This window comes from Gymnoscopelus braueri (genome assembly GCF_963280865.1).
Source record: "Gymnoscopelus braueri genome assembly, chromosome: 2".
In the NCBI taxonomy this organism is placed as follows: Eukaryota; Metazoa; Chordata; class Actinopteri; order Myctophiformes; family Myctophidae; genus Gymnoscopelus; species Gymnoscopelus braueri.
In genome coordinates, this window is record NC_137604.1 from 7,882,523 (window position 1) to 7,904,151 (window position 21,629).

Sequence of the window (21,629 nt, forward strand, 5' to 3'; positions counted from 1 at the left end):
ATTCGTCCCGACTGGCGGCCGTGTGCGGAGAGTAGCGCAACGTCACTTTACTTACCGATTGCGTTCGACCTGTTTCACTAAAATTAAAACGGACTGCGGGTAATGGGAGAGGACAAGTGTCTGTCTCTTGTTCATAAAAAAGTATAGTTACATGAAATTAATTAATCTCTGTGCAGGGAGGGAAATAGAAAAGGGTGCGCCGTTTGTCCCCGCCCCCTATAATGTTTGTCAAACAACAGCTATTCAAGCTGGAAAAAAAACCTTGCTAAAACAGACAAGAAAAGACACAAAGCACATTTTATGAACCACAACTAATCAATGAACAAATGGAAAACAGCAGGCATAGTTGACAACGATAAGGTTGTAATAATAACCTTTAACTTCGGTATATGGACGCTCTTCAAAGAGCCTGCTATGTATGACATCAGCACATGAGGGCAACCAGCGGCTAAAGCTGTTTAGCTGTTTATCGTGCCACGCTAGCTCCTTTTATACCGTCCAACGAGAACCAGATGGTGCACCTCGTGTGTGTGTGTGTGTGTGTGTGTGTGTGTGTGTGTGTGTGTGTGTGTGTGTGTGTGTGTGTGTGTGTGTGTGTGTGTGTGTGTGTGTGTGTGTGTGTGTAATAGAGAGAGAGAGAGAGAGAGAGAGAGAGAGAGAGAGAGAGAGAGAGAGAGAGAGAGAGGGCTATTGTACTTAAAAATTGATTGAAAGACGATTGATGGGCTGTTTTAGGATTATAGGAGTGGGATTTGGGTTTAGACAAAAGGTAAGAGTTAAGATTATATGCATGTAGTGGAGAGGTAAAGGTCAGGTGTGTGTGTGTGTGTGTGTGTGTGTGTGTGTGTGTGTGTGTGTGTGTGTGTGTGTGTGTGTGTGTGTGTGTGTGTGTGTGTGCGTGAGTGCGTGCGTGCGTGCGTGCGTGCGTGCGTGTGTGCGTGAAAGCATGCATGCACATTTAGGGCCTAAAATACTGTGGGTGGGTGTTGCGGCTATGCTTGAATTCACCTCTCACTGTGCAGTGACTCCCATAGCACCTACCCTCCCATAGAACCTTGCTGAGCTATCTCCCCAGGAGAGCCATATTAAGCTCCTCTCTACCTAAAGTAACATCATCACATTTTGTGGAACAGGAGAACCAAAACCTAGAGGTGAGTCAGGAAGCAGGGAACAGAGGGATCGCTGGGTAATAGACTTTATGGAGCTCCAAAAACGATATAGTTGCTGAGGGGCAGAAACCTCTTATCTCCATACAGTATCTTAAACTTTTAGTGTTTTTTCGTAACTTAACGCCCGACTTGAACATGCTGCAGCGTCACACAAAAGCATCAAAAGTAGCAGATCCGCACGCTTGAGCTTGTAGATCTGCTACTTTTGCCATTTTTGAATTTCAATCCTGAAAAGTCACAGTTTTTGGACATGAGGTTTCCACCCGACAGAGACGATATTTATTTTAAATATTAGAGGAAGCAAGGATGGAACCTGAGGACAGCTACTTCATGGGTAATGAAACTGGTAGAGCATGCTGGCTCAAGTACATTATCGTTACCTTGCTAAACTAATGGCCTAAGTCAGTTTTTTTGAGGAAAGTGATATTTTTGCCTATACTGTAAGTCAGCTCCTCATGACACTGGCCACCTCTGGTAAAATTGCCTATCTTCTAATTGAAAAGGATCATGCCGTTCCCTCCCATTTTAATATAATGGCCTAACTCCCTAGTGTGACTTAGGCCAAAATAGGCGATTTTTTTTAGCCTAACTCACATGGTTTTGTGAATTATTTACTGATTTAGGCCATTTTTTTTATTTCAGAAAGTCAGATTTAATCCTATTTAAACCTATTTAAATCTCTTATGTTATAACTGACAGACAGTGTTATTTTTATTTTAATAGTCATAATTTGTTATAAACATTTTGGGTGAAATGATTAAGAAATATATAGTTTTGTTTTGGATCAGTTTATTTTTTTCCTGAAAAACAAAAAAATGACATAGGCCATTAGATTAGCAAGGCGACGTTATAGTAGAACGAAAATTTCCCGTCTTTGTTCTAATATTGTGGCTGTGGGTATCACTCACTTTGGAGAAGTTTGACCTTGTAACTCTTGTTTCAGAGAAGTAACTCTCTGAAACCACCTGCACTGCATGCACTGATGTGCTTGCTTGTAGAACCACTACGTTATGCAAAGCCTGCAGATACACCTATAAAAACATAGATATGACCTAAATGAACTAAATACTTTTACTCCTATACACCCATACAAGATGTAACAAAAAGGCGAGCGGAGGGGGAAGCCAAAAACATGGCTAGTGTGAGAGCAGAAGTTTGGCCAACTGCATTTTAGGGAAGAAAAAAAAACAGCCAACCTAAAGGCCAAACCGCACCAATGCAACTGTGGTCGCAACTCCTTGCAACAAAACCGTTTTAAGGTCAACCGCACCAATGCAACTCCTTGCAACTGCCATTGGGGGTAATGGTTGCAAGTAGTTGCATGTTGCAGGACTGGATGTGGAGTGGGCTTAAAAGTACTCAGTACTTTACAGCCTTCCTAGAAATATACTCGAGTAAAAGTAAAATATTTGTCTTGGAAATGTACTCAACTAAGAGTAATAAGTATCAAAAAAAATCTTATACTCAAGTAAAGTACAGATCCTCAGAATCTGTACTCAAGTACAGTACTCAAGTACATTTACTCCGTTACTGTCCACCGCTGGTCCTTGACATGAAAATGTTTGAGAACCACTGGTTTACACAACATTAGGAAGCAAGCCCAAATAAGCAAAGTTAACTTTACAAACGAGCCCAACAAAGCGCAACACGCAGCTACCAATATTTACAAGTGACTTAACAGAAAAACAAGCCCAAAGTCGCTTATAATAAGCAGACATGGCAACACTGCATTTAAGTTGCCCAGGAATCACAGCAGGGTATTATGTTTGTGATGCTGAAACAGTTGAATGGAACTAATAAAGTTTCCATTGAAGGGTGTCCACAACACAGGGGGTTCCTCCATAATTATGCATTCCATTGCAGCCAGCAGAAATGTCCTATGTGGTCACCTGATAGAACTTTACCATATACAGTGGTGTAAAGTAACTAAGTACATTTACTCTAGCACTGTACTTATAAGTACACTTTTGAGGAATCTTTACTTAACTGGAGTATTTCCAATTTTCTGTACTTTTACTTCTACTCCACTACATCTCTGAGGCAAATATTGTACTTTTACTCCACTACAATTATTTGAAAACGTTAGTTACTAGTTACTTTGTAGATTATGATTATTGTTACAAAACATCCAGTGAGTACTTCTACTTTTCTACTTTTGGTATGTTAAGTACATTTTTATACCAATACTTACATTATTGGTATAGTAAGTACATTTTGAATTCCGGACTTTTACTTGTAAAAGAGTATTTCTACGGTACTTTTACTTAAGTAAAAAATGAGAGTACTTTTTCCACCACTGACCATAATATCTCTCACAAGGAGGTGCTGGAGAGCTACTCTCATTCACACACACCATTCTCTCTCTCTCTCTCTCCTCCTTGAATAGTGTAAATACTGTACCCTCCCACACACACACACACACACACACACACACACACACACACACACACACACACACACACAATGGCACATGTCTTTGCAGCTTATGGGACCAAGAAGGAAGCAAGAAGCAATACGTGAATGAAGGAGAAGCCAAGGTGTCAATTAAAGGGGCTGTAAGTGCTTTTTTTGTGTGTGTGGGGGGGGGGGGGTTAAAACAAAATTATTCTTGTTGAAAAGTTTAAACTATATTCTGATGGCAGTCCTACTGACTCACTGGCAGGTGAGTCAGTAGGACAGCAGTGACAACACATAAATGTGTGTGAGGAGGAATTAATTGGCATAACGACTAAATTGGGGTAAAAATAATTGGCTACTCTAAATTTTAAAGAAATAACCTGCATCGTTTATGAGTTCTCTCTCTCCTGCTTGGGGAGACCCCTGTTACTGAACAAACACTCTCTGTAGCAATGATTACTACTAGAATATAGAGCTATTGGACACTTATTTCAACAACAAAACATATCACTTACAGCCAGTGGTGTAAAGTTACTAAGTACATTTACTCAAGTACTGTACTACAAGTAAAATTTTTAGGTATTTATACTTTATTACTTATTACTTTACTGGAGTATATTCAAAATGTTCAAATATTTTACTTCTACTCCACTACATCTCAGAGGCAAATATTGGACTTTTTACTCCACTACAATTATTTGAAAACTTTAGTTACTAGTTACTTTGCAGATATAAATGATTACATTATAAAACAAACATTAACCACTTTAGCCCTATTTGAAAAATAGCAGATCTACAGGCTCACAACGCGTCACATCGCGTCACGTTGTGAGATTGTAGATCGGCTATTTTCAAACATTTTTGTACTTTTACTTTTGGTACTTTAAGTACATTTGGATACCAATACTTTTGTAGTTTTACTCAAGTAAATGTAAAATTCCGGACTTTCACTTGTAACAGAGCACTTCCACATTGCAGCATCGATACTTTTACTTAAGTAAAACATTTGAGTACTTTTTCCTCCACTTGCTTATACAGCACCTTTTAAGGAGAAGGAGAATGGAGTGCAGGGTCGGTGTCGTTCACTACCTGAGCTGGAGCTTCATCGTGTGCGCGCTGGCCTACCTTCTGAAGCAGACCAGGGGTCACACCCCTTACGGGCGCTATGTGGACGCCCCCGGCCGGCCTCCGGGAGTCACCTTCCCCGCTAAACTGGCCTGGGTCATCCAGGAGGCGCCCTGCGTTCTGGTGCCGGCACTCCTTCTCCTCACCACGGACACACAGCCTGGCCTGGGGAGACACATCCTGCTCTGGACCTTCTGCCTGCACTACGTCCAAAGGTCAGTGCTTCTATAAGTGGTTTTAACCACTTAAACCCTCTAGTCTAGGCTTCGGTAAAAAAAAAAAAAAACAGGAACCTGGTTTGGCTCCTCCCCTTTCTTAGTCCACTTCCTCCCGGGTGCTTCTGTGTGTATTCTAACTAACAACAACACTACATGTTGGCAGTGGCGCTGACAGATTCTGCTGTTAGCAGAATCATTTTGAGAGATTAAGACTTCGTAAACTAGACCTGAGTTGGCTCTGTAAATGGTAAATGGTGCATTTATATAGCGCTTTTATCCAAAACGCTTCACAATGATTGTGCCATTCACCCATTCACACACCGATGGCGGAGGAAACCATGCAAGGCACCAACCTGCTCATCGGGAGCAATTAGGGGTTCAGCGTCTTGCTCAAGGACACTTCGACACTAACTCTGGGGGAGCGCCCCAGCCCGGGATCGAACTGGGAGCCTTGCGGTTTCCAGTTCACTCTACCCGGCCACTCTACCCCTGAGCCACTGCCGCCGCTCTGTACTTGGGACCGCTTTTTCTCCCCGTCTACTCTACATCAAATCTCTTCGCCTTCTCTTCGATCTACAATAATACATCTGTAGATCGGCTATTTTTACGTCATGGACCCCCGAATTGATACGTATCAAGGCCACAGACCCCCATTTGAATTAAAGTGTTCCTCATTTGGCCTGGGACCCCCTGGAACCCCCTCATAGAAGAACCCTGGTGTTCCTGGACCCAACATTGAACACGACTGGCTTAGTCGCTCGGGTGGCGCAGTGGTAAAGTCACTGCCCACCACCACGGAGGTTGAGGGTTCGAATCCACTGTGGTCTCGAGCTACATGAACACAGTTGGCTTGTGTTCGGGGGAGGGGAAGCCGGGCGGGGAAGATGATATCGGTCATTGCACGTATACTCCTTCAGGCTTGGGCGGCACCTGTCAGCGGGGAGTGTTATGTTGGGCGGGAGGAGTAGGACGAAGGCTCTACGTCCTCCCGGTGGGGGCTCCTCACTGGCAGGTGAGTCAGTAGGATACGACAGCAGTGACAACACAGAGATGTGTGTGTGGAGGAATTAATTGGCATAACGACTAAATTGGGGAGAAAAAGGGGTAAACAAATAATTGGCTACTCTAAATAAAAAAAGAACAAAGAAAACGACTGGCTTGATGGATAGACGCTGCAAGGGTTATGGTGCGTTCACACAGGGGCAGAAACAAAGATACAGGCTACCATTCCTTTTTCCAGCGAAAGCAAGATACAAAGCAACACCTGACGTTTGTAGATGTTACACAAGATACAAAGATACAATAAGCTACAAATTGAAGTTGAGCTGGGTTCAACTTCCAGATACAAAGATACAAGACTACAAACTGTAGCTCCGATGACGTTGATGACGTCAAAGACCTTGTTGAGCAACACAGATACAAATCCACAGAGGGACAAATATGCTGTGTATCTTTGTATCTTTGTATCTTTGTATCTTTTTATCTGCCCATGTGAACACAGCATTAGGAGGTTCTCTTCTGTCGTTATTAACTCTTTAAGACCGGGAACGCATCTGTGTGTAATTTTTAGATTTTCTTTGGCTATAAAGAATGGGGTTCATTCATCCCAAATTAATGATTTGTTTCTACATAATTGCTTGGGGGGCGGTGAAAACGAGTGCTCCTTCTCCAATTTCCCTGGTTCTCCAATTTCCCTGTAACATATACATTAATAAACACGCAGAACAGATAGATACAAGTTCTGATATTTCTAGAAATAAGGCTTTGCTGCACTTTGGAGGACGATACATACTAATTCGCCAATCAGGCTGGAATGTGAAAAATCGGACGCATCGGACGGATCCGTCTTGATGACTTGACTTGACTTGACTGTGTACCAATTTGCGTGATGTTTGGACAACATTTGTAGTAGTAATATAAAACAAATTGTTTTACAAAAATCGGCCTCCTGGTGGCACTATAATAGGGCAATGTTGAAAGGGTGGCATTTGTTCCTCAACGTACTGCGAATGTGTGTGCAAAGGATGCATGATTTGCGGCATTTTGCTCTCCTGCAAACTTTAGATGTCATTCTTAGCCAATCAGGATGGAATATGAAAAATGTAACAGGTTTATCTTGATCACATGACTATAGAGATCATGTATACCGATTTGCGTGAAATGTGGATAAAATCTGAAGGAGTAATATCCTTTTTTTTTTTACATAAGGCAGCCTCCTGGTGTTGCTATAAAAGGCAGATGTGAAAATGCAGGGCAAAGGTTTTTCCTTGGCCTCTATGGAGTGCACATACAAAGTTTTACACAGATCGGTGCAGTTATAGGTAAAACCACGAATCAGTCGGCCTGTGATAGCGCCACCATGAGGCTGATTTGAAAATGTTCAAGTGGCATTTCTTCCTCGGCCTAGTGGAAATGTGCGTGCAAAATTTCACAGAAATTGCACGCTGTGATCATGATTTGAGGCATTTTGTTCAAAACGGAGCACTCTTACAAACTTTGGAAGCCATTCTTAGCCAATCAGGATGGAATATGAGAAATCGGAAAGACCCGTTTCGTTTAATGCCTATAGAGATACTGTGTACTAATGTGCGTGATGTTTGCACAAAATCTGTAGGAATACTGTAAAAAAAAATGTTTTGCAAAAATCGGCCTCCTGGTGGCGCTACAACAGGCTCATGTGAAACATTTGGGGCAGAGGTTCTGCTCTAGCATCCTGGGAGTGTGTGTGCACAGTTTTGCTGCAATCAAGCCAATTAGCTGTTCACAGACGGACACACAGACAGACACACAGACGGACGGATGGACGGACAGACAGGTGTGCAAAACATAGTCTCCGCCATGCCTTTCGGCCTGGCGGAGACAATGGTGGACATAGCTTGTCTTTATTACAGTGCAGGATTCCGTGAGTTTCTGCTGTAGAAAATGCTCTACTGTGGCTCTGGGCATTGTCTCATTATGCAGCACAAACAAAGAAACCGGACAATTATTTTATTTGCTTTGACATATTTATGATAAGACAGACAGTACACACCCTTCAGGTCCTCATGTTGTTGGCTACAAATGCTGGCTCATTACCTTATAAATACCTGGGGGGTAATTCAGTTGGTACATCAAACAAGATAAAAGATAGAAATGACAAAACCAGAGGCCCATGATCCAAAATAGAAGGATCTGGTTATTAATCAAAAATAATAAATATATACCTACCTCTAATGAGTAGATATTCATAGTCATGTATGTTGTTTAGATAGATGTATGCTGTTTGCTGGTCGTTTTATGCTAAGTTTGTTCTTTTGTTTTGATGCTAGGTTTGATGTTTATCTAGTGTCCTATTACTGTACTTTGTAGCATTTAATTGTTTTCTTTACAGTCTATTTTCTTGACCTGAGACTATGTGCAAAATAGGTGCCTTTAAAAAAAAAGGAACAGCCTTTATCTTTACAATACACCCTATGCGAAATGACGAAAATATGGCAAGAATGTGCGTGATGAATGCGGTGATAAGAGTGTTTTTTTTCTGGCCGAGCAGAGCACTTTTAAAAGTTTACACTAGTTAAACTTTTAGAGAAATGTGTTTATGACGTGGACTGCTTTTTATCAGCTGTCCAATCACGACTGTACATAAAGAGCAGAGCAGCTCCTCCGAGCTGATTGTCTCGCTGTGCACCACTGTCCGCCACAGAGGCAATCCACACCCGGCTTCCACCAGCATCCCTCCCCCTCTTCTACCGAACAAAAACAGTATCATGGTTAGTATCATGTCCAGTATCATTTCAGTATCATGTCAGTGTCATGTCAGTATGGTCAGTACATTACAGTATCATGGTCATGAGTGGTTCACAACCTCAGCCTGATGGCCTGAAAGTCTAATATCTCCCCCGAGCGATAAGGATATCCCTTTGGCTCAGTGGTTAATATGCTGGCTTTCCACGTGTGAGACCCGGGTTCGAATTCCGGGTGTTATGGTCAGTATCATGGTCAGTATCAATTCCAGTATCATGTCAGTTTAATGTCATGCTGTTCTCTTTCACCTGAGTGATCAGGTTCACTTTCCACTCACCCGGATCCGGAAATCATCCGAAGATTTCCGCCTCCGTCCACTTCCTGTTTAATGGTTTAATGGTATTTTTTAATTGGAATCCTGAAAAGTAACATTTTGATTTAATTTCAAATGCATTTAGTTATATTTATGTTAACTTTATGAACTTAAATACAAATACAGTGGACATAAAAAATACATAAAAAATGTAATACTAGTCATTAAGCTACTAGTATAGACTGAAGTAATTAAAGCGGGTCATGTTTGCATGTTTGGAATTGTAACAGCTGAAATCAATAATATATCAGTAATCCAATATTATATTGAGTGAAGGTGGGGGCCGCATGTGGCCCCCGGGCCGCCAGTTGCCCATGTATGTGATAGACTGAGGGGGTAGATGATAGGCTGGTGAGGGGACAGACTGCAGGCAACAAGACTATGACAGAAAGAGCTCCATCTCACCCCTCCCAAACAGGGATTATGCTTTATGTACCACTCTGATTATGTTGTCTTAACCACGGCTGGCTGAGGACTACAGGAGCACGGAGGACGTGGTTCCATGAGTACATGTCTTTGGAATGTCAGGTTTATGCTGTAGCCTGTTAAACATTGACACAAGGTTACTTCCCCACACGCCCATAATGAGTTTGGAAACTAGGGAGGGATGAATCTTTTCCCAGTAATCAACCCATTAAGGCCTGATGAGTACATTCGAAAACCAGTAGTTCTTTCAAGATTTATTTTAAAACAGATAAACAAGCTCGCACTGTGAGCTTGTAGATTCCCCGATATTTGTCATGGGTGGTGTTGACCGTAGTACCATGTGGATCATTATTTCTATATATACTGTATATATATATATTTTGAATAGGGGTCCGCGGACCCCTACTCATCCATGGTGTAATTACAAGGGTCCAGTGAAAACATGAAATATATTTATATATGTATACGTATAAGGCCATATGGCCTTTACAGACATACCGTATTTCCTCAAATAGTGACAGGCGCCTTGATTTTCCGTAACGTACTGTAACAGGTCTTATATTACAGTAGCAGCTTATCTCTCTCCCACACACACGTCTGCCAATCTCCCCTCTATATGTCTAGGCAAACGCACGCACGTGCATACACACACACACACACACACACACACACACACACACACACACACACACACACACACACACACACCCACAGGGACTGCAGGAATGTGGAATGACATTATGAATGGTATTTGCGAGACTTTGATATAATCTCCCTGGAGTTCAACGCAGCATGCATGGAAATGCGTGACCCAAACTGACCCAGATGTACACTGTAAAACTTAAACTTAAAGGGATAGTTCACCCCCAAAATGCCTTTTTTTCTATCGATTACACACCCCATGGAGATTTTTTAGTTTTTTATCACATTCCTGAGCCAATAACTTGATGGAGACTCAAAGTGTCAACAGGTGGCTTCAAAAGGTGGGAGTTGCTTTAATACCTGTAATTTATCTATGTCCAAATGTGGGTTGTGGAGTAACACACCCATGTGTGTGCTATACACACCCAGTTTGAGCCACACACAATGAGCACTAATGCATGTACTGTAGGCTTTAAATTATAGTTCCCAGACAGTGCTTTAATTAAAGCTGCACTATGCAACTTTCCTCTATTCCTGAGCAAGTCCTGAAATGTTTACCATTACACTGGTCTGCTTGCTCAGGGGATAAATTATATCTTGACCATCAGGTCAAGATATAATGTATTTAAAGTAACTAAAGTATAATTTTGAGGTACTCCACTACATCTCAGAGGCAAATATTGTACTTTAACTCCACTACATTTATTTGAAAACTGCAGGAGACATATTATGTACTTTAGGACCTACAGTACATATAAATCCCATAATTAAAACCTGTTCAACACCTTTGTTTGAGCTAATTTGCTTGAGGTAACATAATACGAGGTCATGTTTGGGGAAGTTGTTTCTCTCTGGTGTCGGTTTCTGGTCATGTTCAGCCTTGTATTCAATTCAGGGTTCCAGGAGAGAATTTGAAGTGTATAGGTGGTCAAGGTCAAAGGTCACTGTGACCTCACAAAACATGTTCATTAATATTCCTTCAAAGCCTTTACTGACTACAGGCTGTATACTAAATGATATGTGTCTGGACAGACATGGGGGTAAATGACATCTGGTTGGCAGCAGCGTGCAACTGTGATGCAATATTTCTACTTTAGATAACAGAGTGTCGCTCAGTTTCCTGCTACAGGAAACCATGGGTGGAAAGTAACTGAGTACATGTACTCAAGCACAATGCTTAAAGAGGCACTATGTAACTTTTTTTTTTAATGAATAAAATGTAATTTTGTCCAATCTGTATGGTAGAGTATTATCCCCCTATAATTTGACAAACCTCTGTAGTGCGTGGGTGCATGGTTTCGTGGTGGTGAGGCCAAAACTCTTCTGCCCGGTTCGGTTCTCCTCAGTGGCTGGAGCAATTGACCTGAATTTGCACACAGCCATTGACCCTTACCATGTGCACCTAACAGCAAAGCCCGTTTTCCGAAATCTCTTTTTATTAGCGTTTTTCTGTATGCTGGCTCCCGGGTTGCCAGATCATGTGCGCATAACCCCCCCACGGGTATGGTCTAGTACAATAAACTTATACAATTGGGGTGGTTGTATTTCGTCTCCCTGCTCTTCTATTGAGACATTTAGATCGTGTCAAAGGTCTAAATGTCTCACCTAGACACAGGATCTGACACGAATTGTAACCTGATGGTCAAGATTCAATTTATCCCCTGAGCAAGCGGGCAGGCTCTATTAGCTCAATGGTAAACATATCAGCACTTGCTCAGGAAACAAGAGTTCAAATCCTGGGTAGAAAAGGGAAAGTTACGTAGTGCAGCTTTAAGTTTGCACTCGACTTGTGTATTTCCATTTCTTGTTCATACTCATACTTTTACTCCACTACATCTCAGAGGAAATTATTTTTTGTTTTACTCCACTGCAATTATTTGAATACTTTAGTTACAATTACTTTGTAGATGTAGGTTATTATTACAAAAGATTAAGCCCTATATATTTCTTATATACTTTTAAAAAATAGCAGATTGGCTATGTTTTGAAAAACTTAGCCACTGCATGAATAGTACAGCAGGTTCACTTTTGGTACTTTAACCTATGAAGACCGGTAAGGGAATGCATCTGTGTCATTTTAAGATTTCTTTGGGCTATTCAAAAATAGCAGATCTACAAGCTCATAGCGCTATGAGCTTGTAGATCTGCTATTTTTTTTGTTTATTAAAAAATGTGTGCAAATCTTTGAATATGTGCATATTTTTAAAGCGAACATTTTTAACTCAAATCTTTGCTTCTGGAGATACAAAATGTCTTCTAAATCAGTTTTCTGAAACACTTACGTTGCTCAACAGTGGTGCTCAAACTTTTTCATGTCAAGGACCACTGAAAATTAGGCCGCGGACCCCCATCTCAAAATATGTTGCAATAGGGACCCCCGCAGAAGCAAAGATTTGAGTTAAAAATGTTCCCTTCAAAAATATATATTCAAATATTTGCACAAAATGTTCAAGATATTTCAAAAAATGTTGAAAGGCAAAAGTATAAAATAATGCTTTTTTATCTCAAATCTAAAAATGAGAGTTCCCGGTCTTAATGGATTAAGTAGCCTATATTTCGACGCCAATACTTTTGTACGTTCACAAGTGTTGCTTTTTTTATTCAAGGCAAAAATCCGAGTACTCGTCTTCACCCACCGTTGCAGGAAGCTGAGCGTGTAAAGACAGGAAACAGGTGGCAGAGAGAAGAGGCACTAACCCACTTTACATCACTTTCACACCTTTTGCTTAACCTACATTGCTCTTGTGCTATTCGTATGGAAACCTCCCATGTCCAAAAATTTTACTTTTCAGGATTCAAATTCAAAAGTAGCAGATCGACAAGCTCAAAACGTGTCGCTTCACACCGCGTTCCGACCTTGTAGATCTGCTACTTTTGTGTGACGCTGGAGTATGATCGAGTAGGTCGTTAATCTATGAAAAAAACACAAAAAGTTAGAATATAGAGATAAGAGGTTTCTGCCCGACAACAACGATATACAGCTCTCTGGTCCTCCAAAAGGTCTTCGTCAGGTACCTGACCTTTGGGTCAAAAAGGTAATTCTGATAAATTCACGATTTTGGGGAGCATTTAAAACAGTGTGCGGATTTCTTCCTTTTCTTCGTCACCAGTTTTTTTTCCCTCTTTTTTTAAATGCTGCACCTTGTTGAAATGTTCTGTGGATCAATGGTTCTCAAAGTGGGGTCCGGGGACCCCCAGGGGTACTTGAGGGAGTTCCAGGGGGTCCCCAGCTAAATGATTTATAGGAACCAAAGGGACCCTTATGGGTCTGTAACTCTGAGAGTGTACAAATGGAACCACCCTTTTACAGACCCTTATGGGTCTGTATGGGTCTGTAACTCTGAGAGTGTACAAATGGAACCAAATGGACCCTAACGGGTCCATTTGGTTCCATTTGTACACTCTCAGAGTTAAATTAACATTGATTTTACAATATGAATTGGGGTCCCAGAGATATAAATGCCACTAAATTGGGGTCCGTAGCCTAATGCATGTCAAACTGGGGGTCCTTGAAATGAAAATGGTTGAGGATCACCACTAGAGAGCCGTAAAAATCTTCTCTTATGGGGGTCCCTGGCTTATCTTTTCAAATGGGGGTCCGCAGGCTAATAAGTGTCAATTTGGGGGTCCTTGGCACGAAAAAGTTTGAGAACCACTGCTGTGGATAATATGCATGCCATGCGTTTTGTTGAACTGAAGCTCATGCGTAAACTGTGTGTTTGTCCAGGACGTTCGTGTACGGCCTGCTGACCAGGGGACGCCCCACGCCGCTGCACATCGTGGTGTCTTCCATCGTATTCTGCTCCGTCAACGCCTTCCTACAGAGTCACTACCTGCTGCACTGTGTCCACTACCAACACTCCTGGATGACCTACACACGTCTGACCGCTGGTGAGTGGGTCTATCGTACATCACTTTGTTCCCGAACTCTTTTAGCTCAAGAGCAAGACCCAAAAGAGAAATCAGAAGTTTCCCCGGGGAACCAAACAAATAGTGAAAATAGCAGATCTGCAAGCTTGCAACGCAGTGCTTGTAGGTCTGTTATTTTCATTATTTCTTAAACATTTGTTTTCTAATGTAGGGAATTTCTTTATTTATTATTTTTGAAAAAAGTTTGTATTTGTTTTCGACTCATGAAAATGTGTGAATTTCTTAATTTCTTATATATCTTTAGTATGAAATAATAATGAATGACAAAATAAAGGGCTATTCAGTCACTCGCGACCCACAGAAAAGGATCCGCGACCCACTGTTTGGTCCCAATACAGTGGTTATGAAGGTTATTAAACACATACAGAATACAGTACAGGGGACATGACTCAACAGATATAGAGAAAGAACAGAAAGTAACAGTATAGAATAAGAATGATTACATAACAAAACTAAACAACAGATGCATCTCGTAGTGTCCTGATAAATCAGTGACCATGATGTCACAACAAGTATTATCAGAATGCTTATGAGAGTGAATCTGTACATACATGTACTACTGGTCAAACAGATAAAGGTCAAGTCCAAGACGGGGCGGCAGTAGCTCGGGAGGTATAGAGCAGCAAACGGAGTTAGTGTCGAAGTGTCCTTGAGCAAGACACTGAACCCCTAACTGCTCCCGATGAGCAGGTTGCTGCCTTGCATTGGTTTCCTCTGCTGTCGGTGTGTGTGAATGTGTGTTTGTGAATGTAATGCACATTGTAGGACTTTGGATAAAGGTCAGTGGTGGAAAAAATACTCACATGTTTTAAGTAAAAGTATCACTACTGCAATGTAAAAAATACTCTTTTACAAGTAAAAGTCCGGAATTCAACATTTAAGGCCTTTGCTGTCAGGGTGCGATTTTTCGCACGGAAAAAACGGACAATATCATTTTTTAAATGAACACATGGTTCTCAATGACATCATGCACACCGGCTCCGAATTTACCGTGCGGCGATGCGATGCGTTTTTTTCCAATCGAACCCAGTTCGATTCGTGCGTCTTTTCGCATGCGGTAAAAACTGATTGACTAATCGCACCCTGTCTGCAAAGGCCTTTACTTGTGTAAAAGTACAAAAGTATTGGTATCACAATGCACTTAAAGTACCGAAGGTAAAAGTAATCAAATGTTTGAAAATAACAGATGCTCACAAGCTCACAATGCGTCGCAATATAAATGCACCATTTACCATAACATGATTACAAAAATGTTTTCAGCAGAAAGAGTCGGTCTGCTTTGCAACACTGCTTGGTTTCTGTTGATAAACGCTAGATGGAGACGAGGGATAAGTCTGTTACTGTCAGAATGGATAAGATCTGCATCACGTTCATGAGAATGTTAGATCAGAATGCTGAAGATAGTCTGAGTTGTCCTACCACACACTGACCTGGAAACCTCTTGTCTCACTGATACATCACACAGATATCCAGTGATGTAAAGTAACTTAGTACATTTATTATGTACCTATAAAATAAGATTTTGAGGTATTTTTTACTTTAGTGGAGTATTTCCAATTTTCAATACTTTTACTTCTACTCCACTACATCTCAGAGACAACTATTGTACTCCACTACAATTATTTGAAAACTTTAGTTACCAGTTACTTCAGATTTTGAGTATTATTACAAAACATACATTAACTACTGCAACCCTACATACTTTGGCTAGTGAGCTTTTAGATCTGGTATTTTGAAAATATTCTTAAACATTTAAATTAAACGTGAAATGGGCCATTCTGCATAATGAGTACGTTCTACTTTTGGTACTTTAAGCACATTTTGATGCCAATACTTTTGCACTTTTACTCAAGTCAATTTTTACTTGTAACAGAGTATTTCCACATTGCAGTATTGATACTTTTAGTAGCCTACTTAAGTAAAACATTTGAGTACTTTTTTCCACCACTGCAGATATATCACAGTAACGCCTCCATGTCTGCGTCCTGATGAATGCGAGGCATCATCAGCATCCTGCTAACTGCAGCACACAAGTAACCTGTTTCCTGTTAACCACATGAATCCTAGCTCACCTCAACTCAACTTTGTCACATCACAGGTTTACACGTGTAACACACCTATTCTCTCAGGCTTATGGCAATTAGTGCTTTGTTGTTTTGTTTGGTTGTTGGCTGTTCATTGTTTTGATGTAAAGCGTCCTTGGGTTCATAAAACTGTATATAAATATTATTATCTATTATTAAAATAATGGGTGAAATTCTTTGTCGTACAAACTTTCAGTTTCAAGAAAGGAGATAAAGAAGCAGATAAACAGGTCATGTATCAATATGACCAGTGTGAAATATATGCAGTACATATGGTTAAAATTGCAGTTAAACAGCGTCCCTATTCTGGGGCCAACAGTCAGCAAAAATAGCACATCTACAAGCTCATGTGTTGCGATGAGTTGAGAGGCTATTTTGGCTATTCTTCGTTGTATGGCAAAGTATAGGGCTTAAGTGGTCAATTTAACATTCTGTAAATACAATTATTTACAGATGTCAGAGATGCTTGAGCATGCCAGCTGAAATGAATAGTTCTAGTTTGACTTTGTGTTGCTATGTGACAAGCATCACCAGACAATTTGGAGTGATTTTCCAAACCTAAACAAAATGCTTGGATTTCAGAATGTCTTGGTGATATTTATTTCCATATTGCCCAGCAGTACTCCAGTCCACAGTCTTTCATACTGCTGGGCCCAGTCCACTGATAGGTTAACTCCTTCTCTGAAATGAAAAAGCATTAAACTAACTAATTTGTTGATGCTGCAGATTGACTAGTGTTTCTGGTGGGAGTGGCTATTCCAAGTGGGCCCCAGGAGATACTTGTTTAAAAGACTAAGATTTTAATGACAACAGCATAATCGATGGATTGATCATTAACATAAGCACGCTCTGAAGATGCACGCAGCGTGCGCACCCATCTGACCACTAACTCATTTGTTGCTGCAGGTGCGGTGGTGTTTGTGGTGGGAATGGCCATCAACATCCACAGCGACCACATCCTTCGCAGGCTGAGGAAACCTGGAGAGATTGTCTACAGGATTCCCCAAGGTATAGGAATGTATGGACATAAGATGATGAGACAAAATAAGATTAACCTTTATTTACACAGGATAGGTACAGGACAAGAGAGAGTAAAGATCTAAGAATAAGATTAAATACAATAAATAGTCTTAGGGTCTGACCCTAGCCGTCTGCACTTGGTTTAACTTCTGTCTAAAGGTGTACATGTACAATCTATCACCAGTGAATATATGCATGAATATACATCTATGCAACAGTGGATATGAGACTGATATCAGTACAGTGTCAGTCGGTCTTCAACAGTCATTATCTATATAATATGTAGTCTATCAACAGAATGAATATTTAAAATGTGTACATCCATCTATTACTAATCAACAGACATACATGTTTACATCTCAGTACTGTGTGTAAATATTCCAGAGTCAAGCAATCAGTCAGTATTCCAAGAACAGAACATGTGGCCTGTTTGCAGTGGTGGAAAAAGTACTCAAATGTTTTACTTAAGTAAAAGTACCAATACTGCAATATAGAAATACTCTGTTACAAGTAAAAGTGCAGAATACAAAATTTACTTGAGTAAAAGTACAAAAGTATTGGCATCAAAATATACTTAAAGTACCAAAAGTAAAAGTACTAAAATATTTGAAAATAGCAGATCTACAAGCTCACAACGCGTCGCGATGCGACGCGTTGTGCGCTTGTAGATCGGCTATTTTCAAATAGCCTATATATAAAATAGGGCTGAAGTGGTTAATGTATGTTTTATAATATAATAATTTATATCTGCAAAGTAACTAGTAATTAAAGTTTTCATATAATTGTAGTGGAGTAAAAGTACAATATTTGTCTCTGAGATGTAGTGGAGTAGAAGTAAAAGTATTGGAAATGGAGATACTCAAGTAAAGTACAAATACCTCAACATTTTACTTAAGTAAATGTACTTAGTTACTTTCCACCACTGCCTGTTTGTCAGGTAGCCTAGGGTTCAGACCTGGTTACTGTCTGGCACAAAGGACTGTCCTAGTGGCTTTGTTCTGAGCTGGGGGACTTGGGTACTGTCCTGTCCTGGGGAATGTGCCAGGGTGTAAACTGCAGTTTTCCCCCCGGGTCTCTCACGCTTTTCTAGGTCAAGTAATTCTAAACATGTGAAATGTACACTCATGTGCCAAGCAGCACACACACTCTTGATCCAGTTTCACTTTACATTGAGAAGTCAAAATGCATTGTGGCGTCTCATTTTGGCTCCTATTGCATTGTTTTTTTAATAGACAGTGTTGGAAAGTAACTAAAGTAACTTAACAAAAAAAGTAATATCTTTTTCCAGTAACTAGTAATATAACTAATTACTTTCAAGTTTTGAGTAATAAAAAATAGTTACTATTTTCCAAAATAGTAACAAGTTACTATTTTCCAAGCCTTGGTGGTACTGTGGGCTTGAGTGTCTAGACTTTATTTTCATTCCGTGATCGTGTTGTTTTTGGTCTGTTGATATAATGGTCAAATGGATATAATGTCAAATACAGTATACTGTTTTAACAATATTAATAGGCTATTTGAATTGTCATTTTGTTATAGCCTAAATGTTTGGTTCCCACATTCTGTCAGAAACCATGTGTTGCTGAGGGAGCCTTTTCCAAAATTATTGTAGTTGAACTGAAGCACTTTATAAAAACTACACGTCTTGTAGGCTTGTTATGTGTAATGCTCAGTGGATTATTTACATGTGTCAAGCCTGATCAATGTTTTGTTTGTCAAGTTATAGGACACCAGATGTATAGTGATGCACTAAATATCCAGCCATACATAATGTTTAAGCCTATAATATATATGTTAACACATTATTTTGTATTAAACTCATTACCTTCACTCAGGTTAATATTGTAGGGCTATTTGTGACTGACTGGGACAAACTCGTTTTTGAATATCTTTGGATTTCATTGAAATGCACTGGCACACCTCCTCATATGGACTGGCACTTTGTTTGGAGCTTATCTGCTTTAATAAACAACAGAAGTTGTTCAAAGATTGTGTCTCATTATCAGTTTGAGCCCAGGTGTGGTTTTCATTTAGTCTGTAAGTTATGAATTCATACACAGTAAAAGTCTTAGTGTTCATTTAATTCAAATGAGAGTACAACCAAATGGACCCATCATGTCATGTGTTCAGTACACTTTTCGGAGTTAAATCAACAATGAGGATTTTACAATGTAGGCTGCTGAAAGGGGGAAAAAAACTGTTAATGTTGAAAATGCAAATGAAGACTTTTGGGGGGAAAGGATGCAATTACTGGGGGCGAGAAAAAAAGTAAAGTAATAAGTAATGAGTTACTTTTGGCACGGAGTATGTCAAGTAATAATATTACTTTTTTAACAAGTAATAGGTAATGTATTACTGTTTTTGAGTATCTTTTCCAACAGTGATAATAAACAACCCCATAAAGAGACCAGAGCAACACAGTAAATAATCCACACGTCAAAGCGTACAAAATAATTCATACTTTTCCTCTTGACTCAGGGGGGATGTTTGAGTACGTTTCTGGTGCCAACTTCTTCGGGGAGATGGTGGAGTGGGTTGGATATGCCATAGCTACGTGGTCCTTACCAACCTTCTCCTTTGCCCTCTTCACCATCTGCTCCATCGGACCGCGAGCGTACCACCATCACAGGTAAACCTCTACCTGCTTCATCACAATCACTCTGATGGTTCCAATCTATCAACAGTCACACACCCCCGTCCGTAGCCCAGCTACATGGAAAAGAAAACATGACGTTTCGAGCCTCTAGGGATCTTCTTCAAGTCAATATTTACCTGCAGATCCCTAGAGGCTCGAAACGTTGTCATGTTTTGGAAAAATACATTTTCCATGTAGCTGGAGTGCAGGCTCTACTTTGCTCAATTGTAAAAATGTTCACATGAACTGTAAAGGTTGTTTTAACCCATTAAGACCGGGAATGCATCTGTGTGTAATTTTTTTATTTCTTTGGCTATTCAAAAATAGCAGATATACAAGCTTGTAGATCTGCTATTTTTTGAAAAATCATGAAAATGTGTGCACAGCTTTGTATAAATATTTTTAAAGCGAAAGTTTTTAACTCAAATCTTTGCTTCTGGGGGGTCCCTGGAACAAAATATTTTTGAGATGGGGGTCCGCGGCGAAATACATATTCATTTTGGGGGTCCTTGAAATGAAAAAGTTTGAAAACCACTGATATAGCAACATACGTTTTTTTTTAACAGTTAGGATAGAAGACATTTGTAGAATCCCCCGGAAGCAAAGATTTGAGTTACAAATGTTCGCTTTAAAAACACGCACATGCAAAGATGTGCATAAATGTTCACGATTTTTCAAAAATAACAGATCTACAAGTTCAATGGCTATGAGCTTGTAGATCTGCTATTTTTTTAATAGCCAAAGAAATCTAAAAAACGACACACCGATGCGTTCCCGGTCTTAAAGGGTTTTAAACAGTGTTCTCCTCTCCCTCTCTGTGTTGTTCTCCTCTAGGGACTACCACCACAAGTTTGAGGATTATCCCAAGTCCAGGAAAGCGGTTGTTCCTTTCCTCCTGTGAGCAGACTGCACTCACTATACAGGGCATCGCGTGGCTGAAACCCCTTGTTATTCTAATGAAAGTATTCTTTGTGTGAAAGCAGCTTAGGTTTCATTAGTACTCGGGTGGGACAATCATGAGTGACTCATCTCCTCACAGGAAAGGAATGCCATCAGTGGAAGAAAACAGGGTTCCCTAAAAAGCAGAAGTACACCATGAATACAAAAACGCTACTGTATAGTAGGGGTGGCACGATATATCGAGATACTTTCTCCCGCGATAAATAATCGATATACTGCCGAAAAATATCAATATAATTTTTTTTTTTTGTGATACGTTTTTTTTCCGACTCTGTATTTGTGTAATGATGATTTTGAACTGTTTGGTGCTATTTTATGTGTTTATGAATTGAATGCAAGGACTATCGGACTATATAATAACAAAAAACAGATCTTCAAGTGACACGCTATGAGCTTGTAGATCTGCTATTTTTGAATAGCCAAAGTATAACATAATGTTTAAAGTGGTTACACAGATGCTTTCCCGGTTTCACATCTCTCTGCTATTACCGATTTTTTTTATTTAAAGAAAAAAGTAGCCCAAACAAGTCAAACCGTTGCAGTACAATGTGACTGACCGGCTCCAATTTGTCTCAGCTGCTACGACGTCTGAATTTCCCCAGCTGAATCAATAAAGGTTTATCTTATCTTAAAAAGCAGTTATTTATTAAAGCCTTCAACTAGGCACCCTTTACAATTTTTTTAGGCTTTCAGAAACAAGCAGGCTGGATATCACCAAAGTGGTCTGCATGTGTATTTGAAGGTTTTAATAAATATTATATAAATATTATATATATTATATATATTATATATATATATATATATATATATATATATATAACTTTAAAGTCAATGTCTTTCAAGTTAAAATCATTGTAATAACCTGTACCATCAAAAACTATAGAACTCTAAGGTAAAGTAATGCTTTTGAAATACAGCAGACCAGTA

The 21,629-nt window shown here is 39.9% G+C and overlaps 1 protein-coding gene across 1 annotated transcript; it reads left to right on the forward strand.

Moving 5' to 3' along the window:
- The first annotated feature begins 3,640 nt into the window (after window positions 1–3,640).
- On the forward strand, window positions 3,641–21,538 carry srd5a2a (steroid-5-alpha-reductase, alpha polypeptide 2a). Its single transcript, XM_080419595.1, has 6 exons — window positions 3,641–3,724; window positions 4,605–4,906; window positions 13,801–13,964; window positions 16,994–17,095; window positions 19,586–19,736; window positions 20,577–21,538. The coding sequence occupies exons 2-6, from the start codon at window positions 4,626–4,628 to the stop codon at window positions 20,641–20,643; spliced, it is 765 nt and encodes a 254-aa protein (XP_080275721.1). The 5' UTR covers window positions 3,641–3,724; window positions 4,605–4,625; the 3' UTR covers window positions 20,644–21,538.
- Window positions 21,539–21,629: the final 91 nt, after the last annotated feature.

What these genes read in the sequence shown, in the direction of transcription:
- srd5a2a (XM_080419595.1), top strand. Translation starts at nt 4,626, where the DNA reads ATGGAGTGCAGGGTCGGTGTCGTTCACTACCTGAGCTGGAGCTTCATC. An exon ending in TGCCTGCACTACGTCCAAAG is followed by an intron (nt 4,907 to 13,800) that starts GTCAGTGCTTCT and finishes GTGTTTGTCCAG; the next exon opens with GACGTTCGTGTACGGCCTGC. An exon ending in CGAGCGTACCACCATCACAG is followed by an intron (nt 19,737 to 20,576) that starts GTAAACCTCTAC and finishes GTTCTCCTCTAG; the next exon opens with GGACTACCACCACAAGTTTG.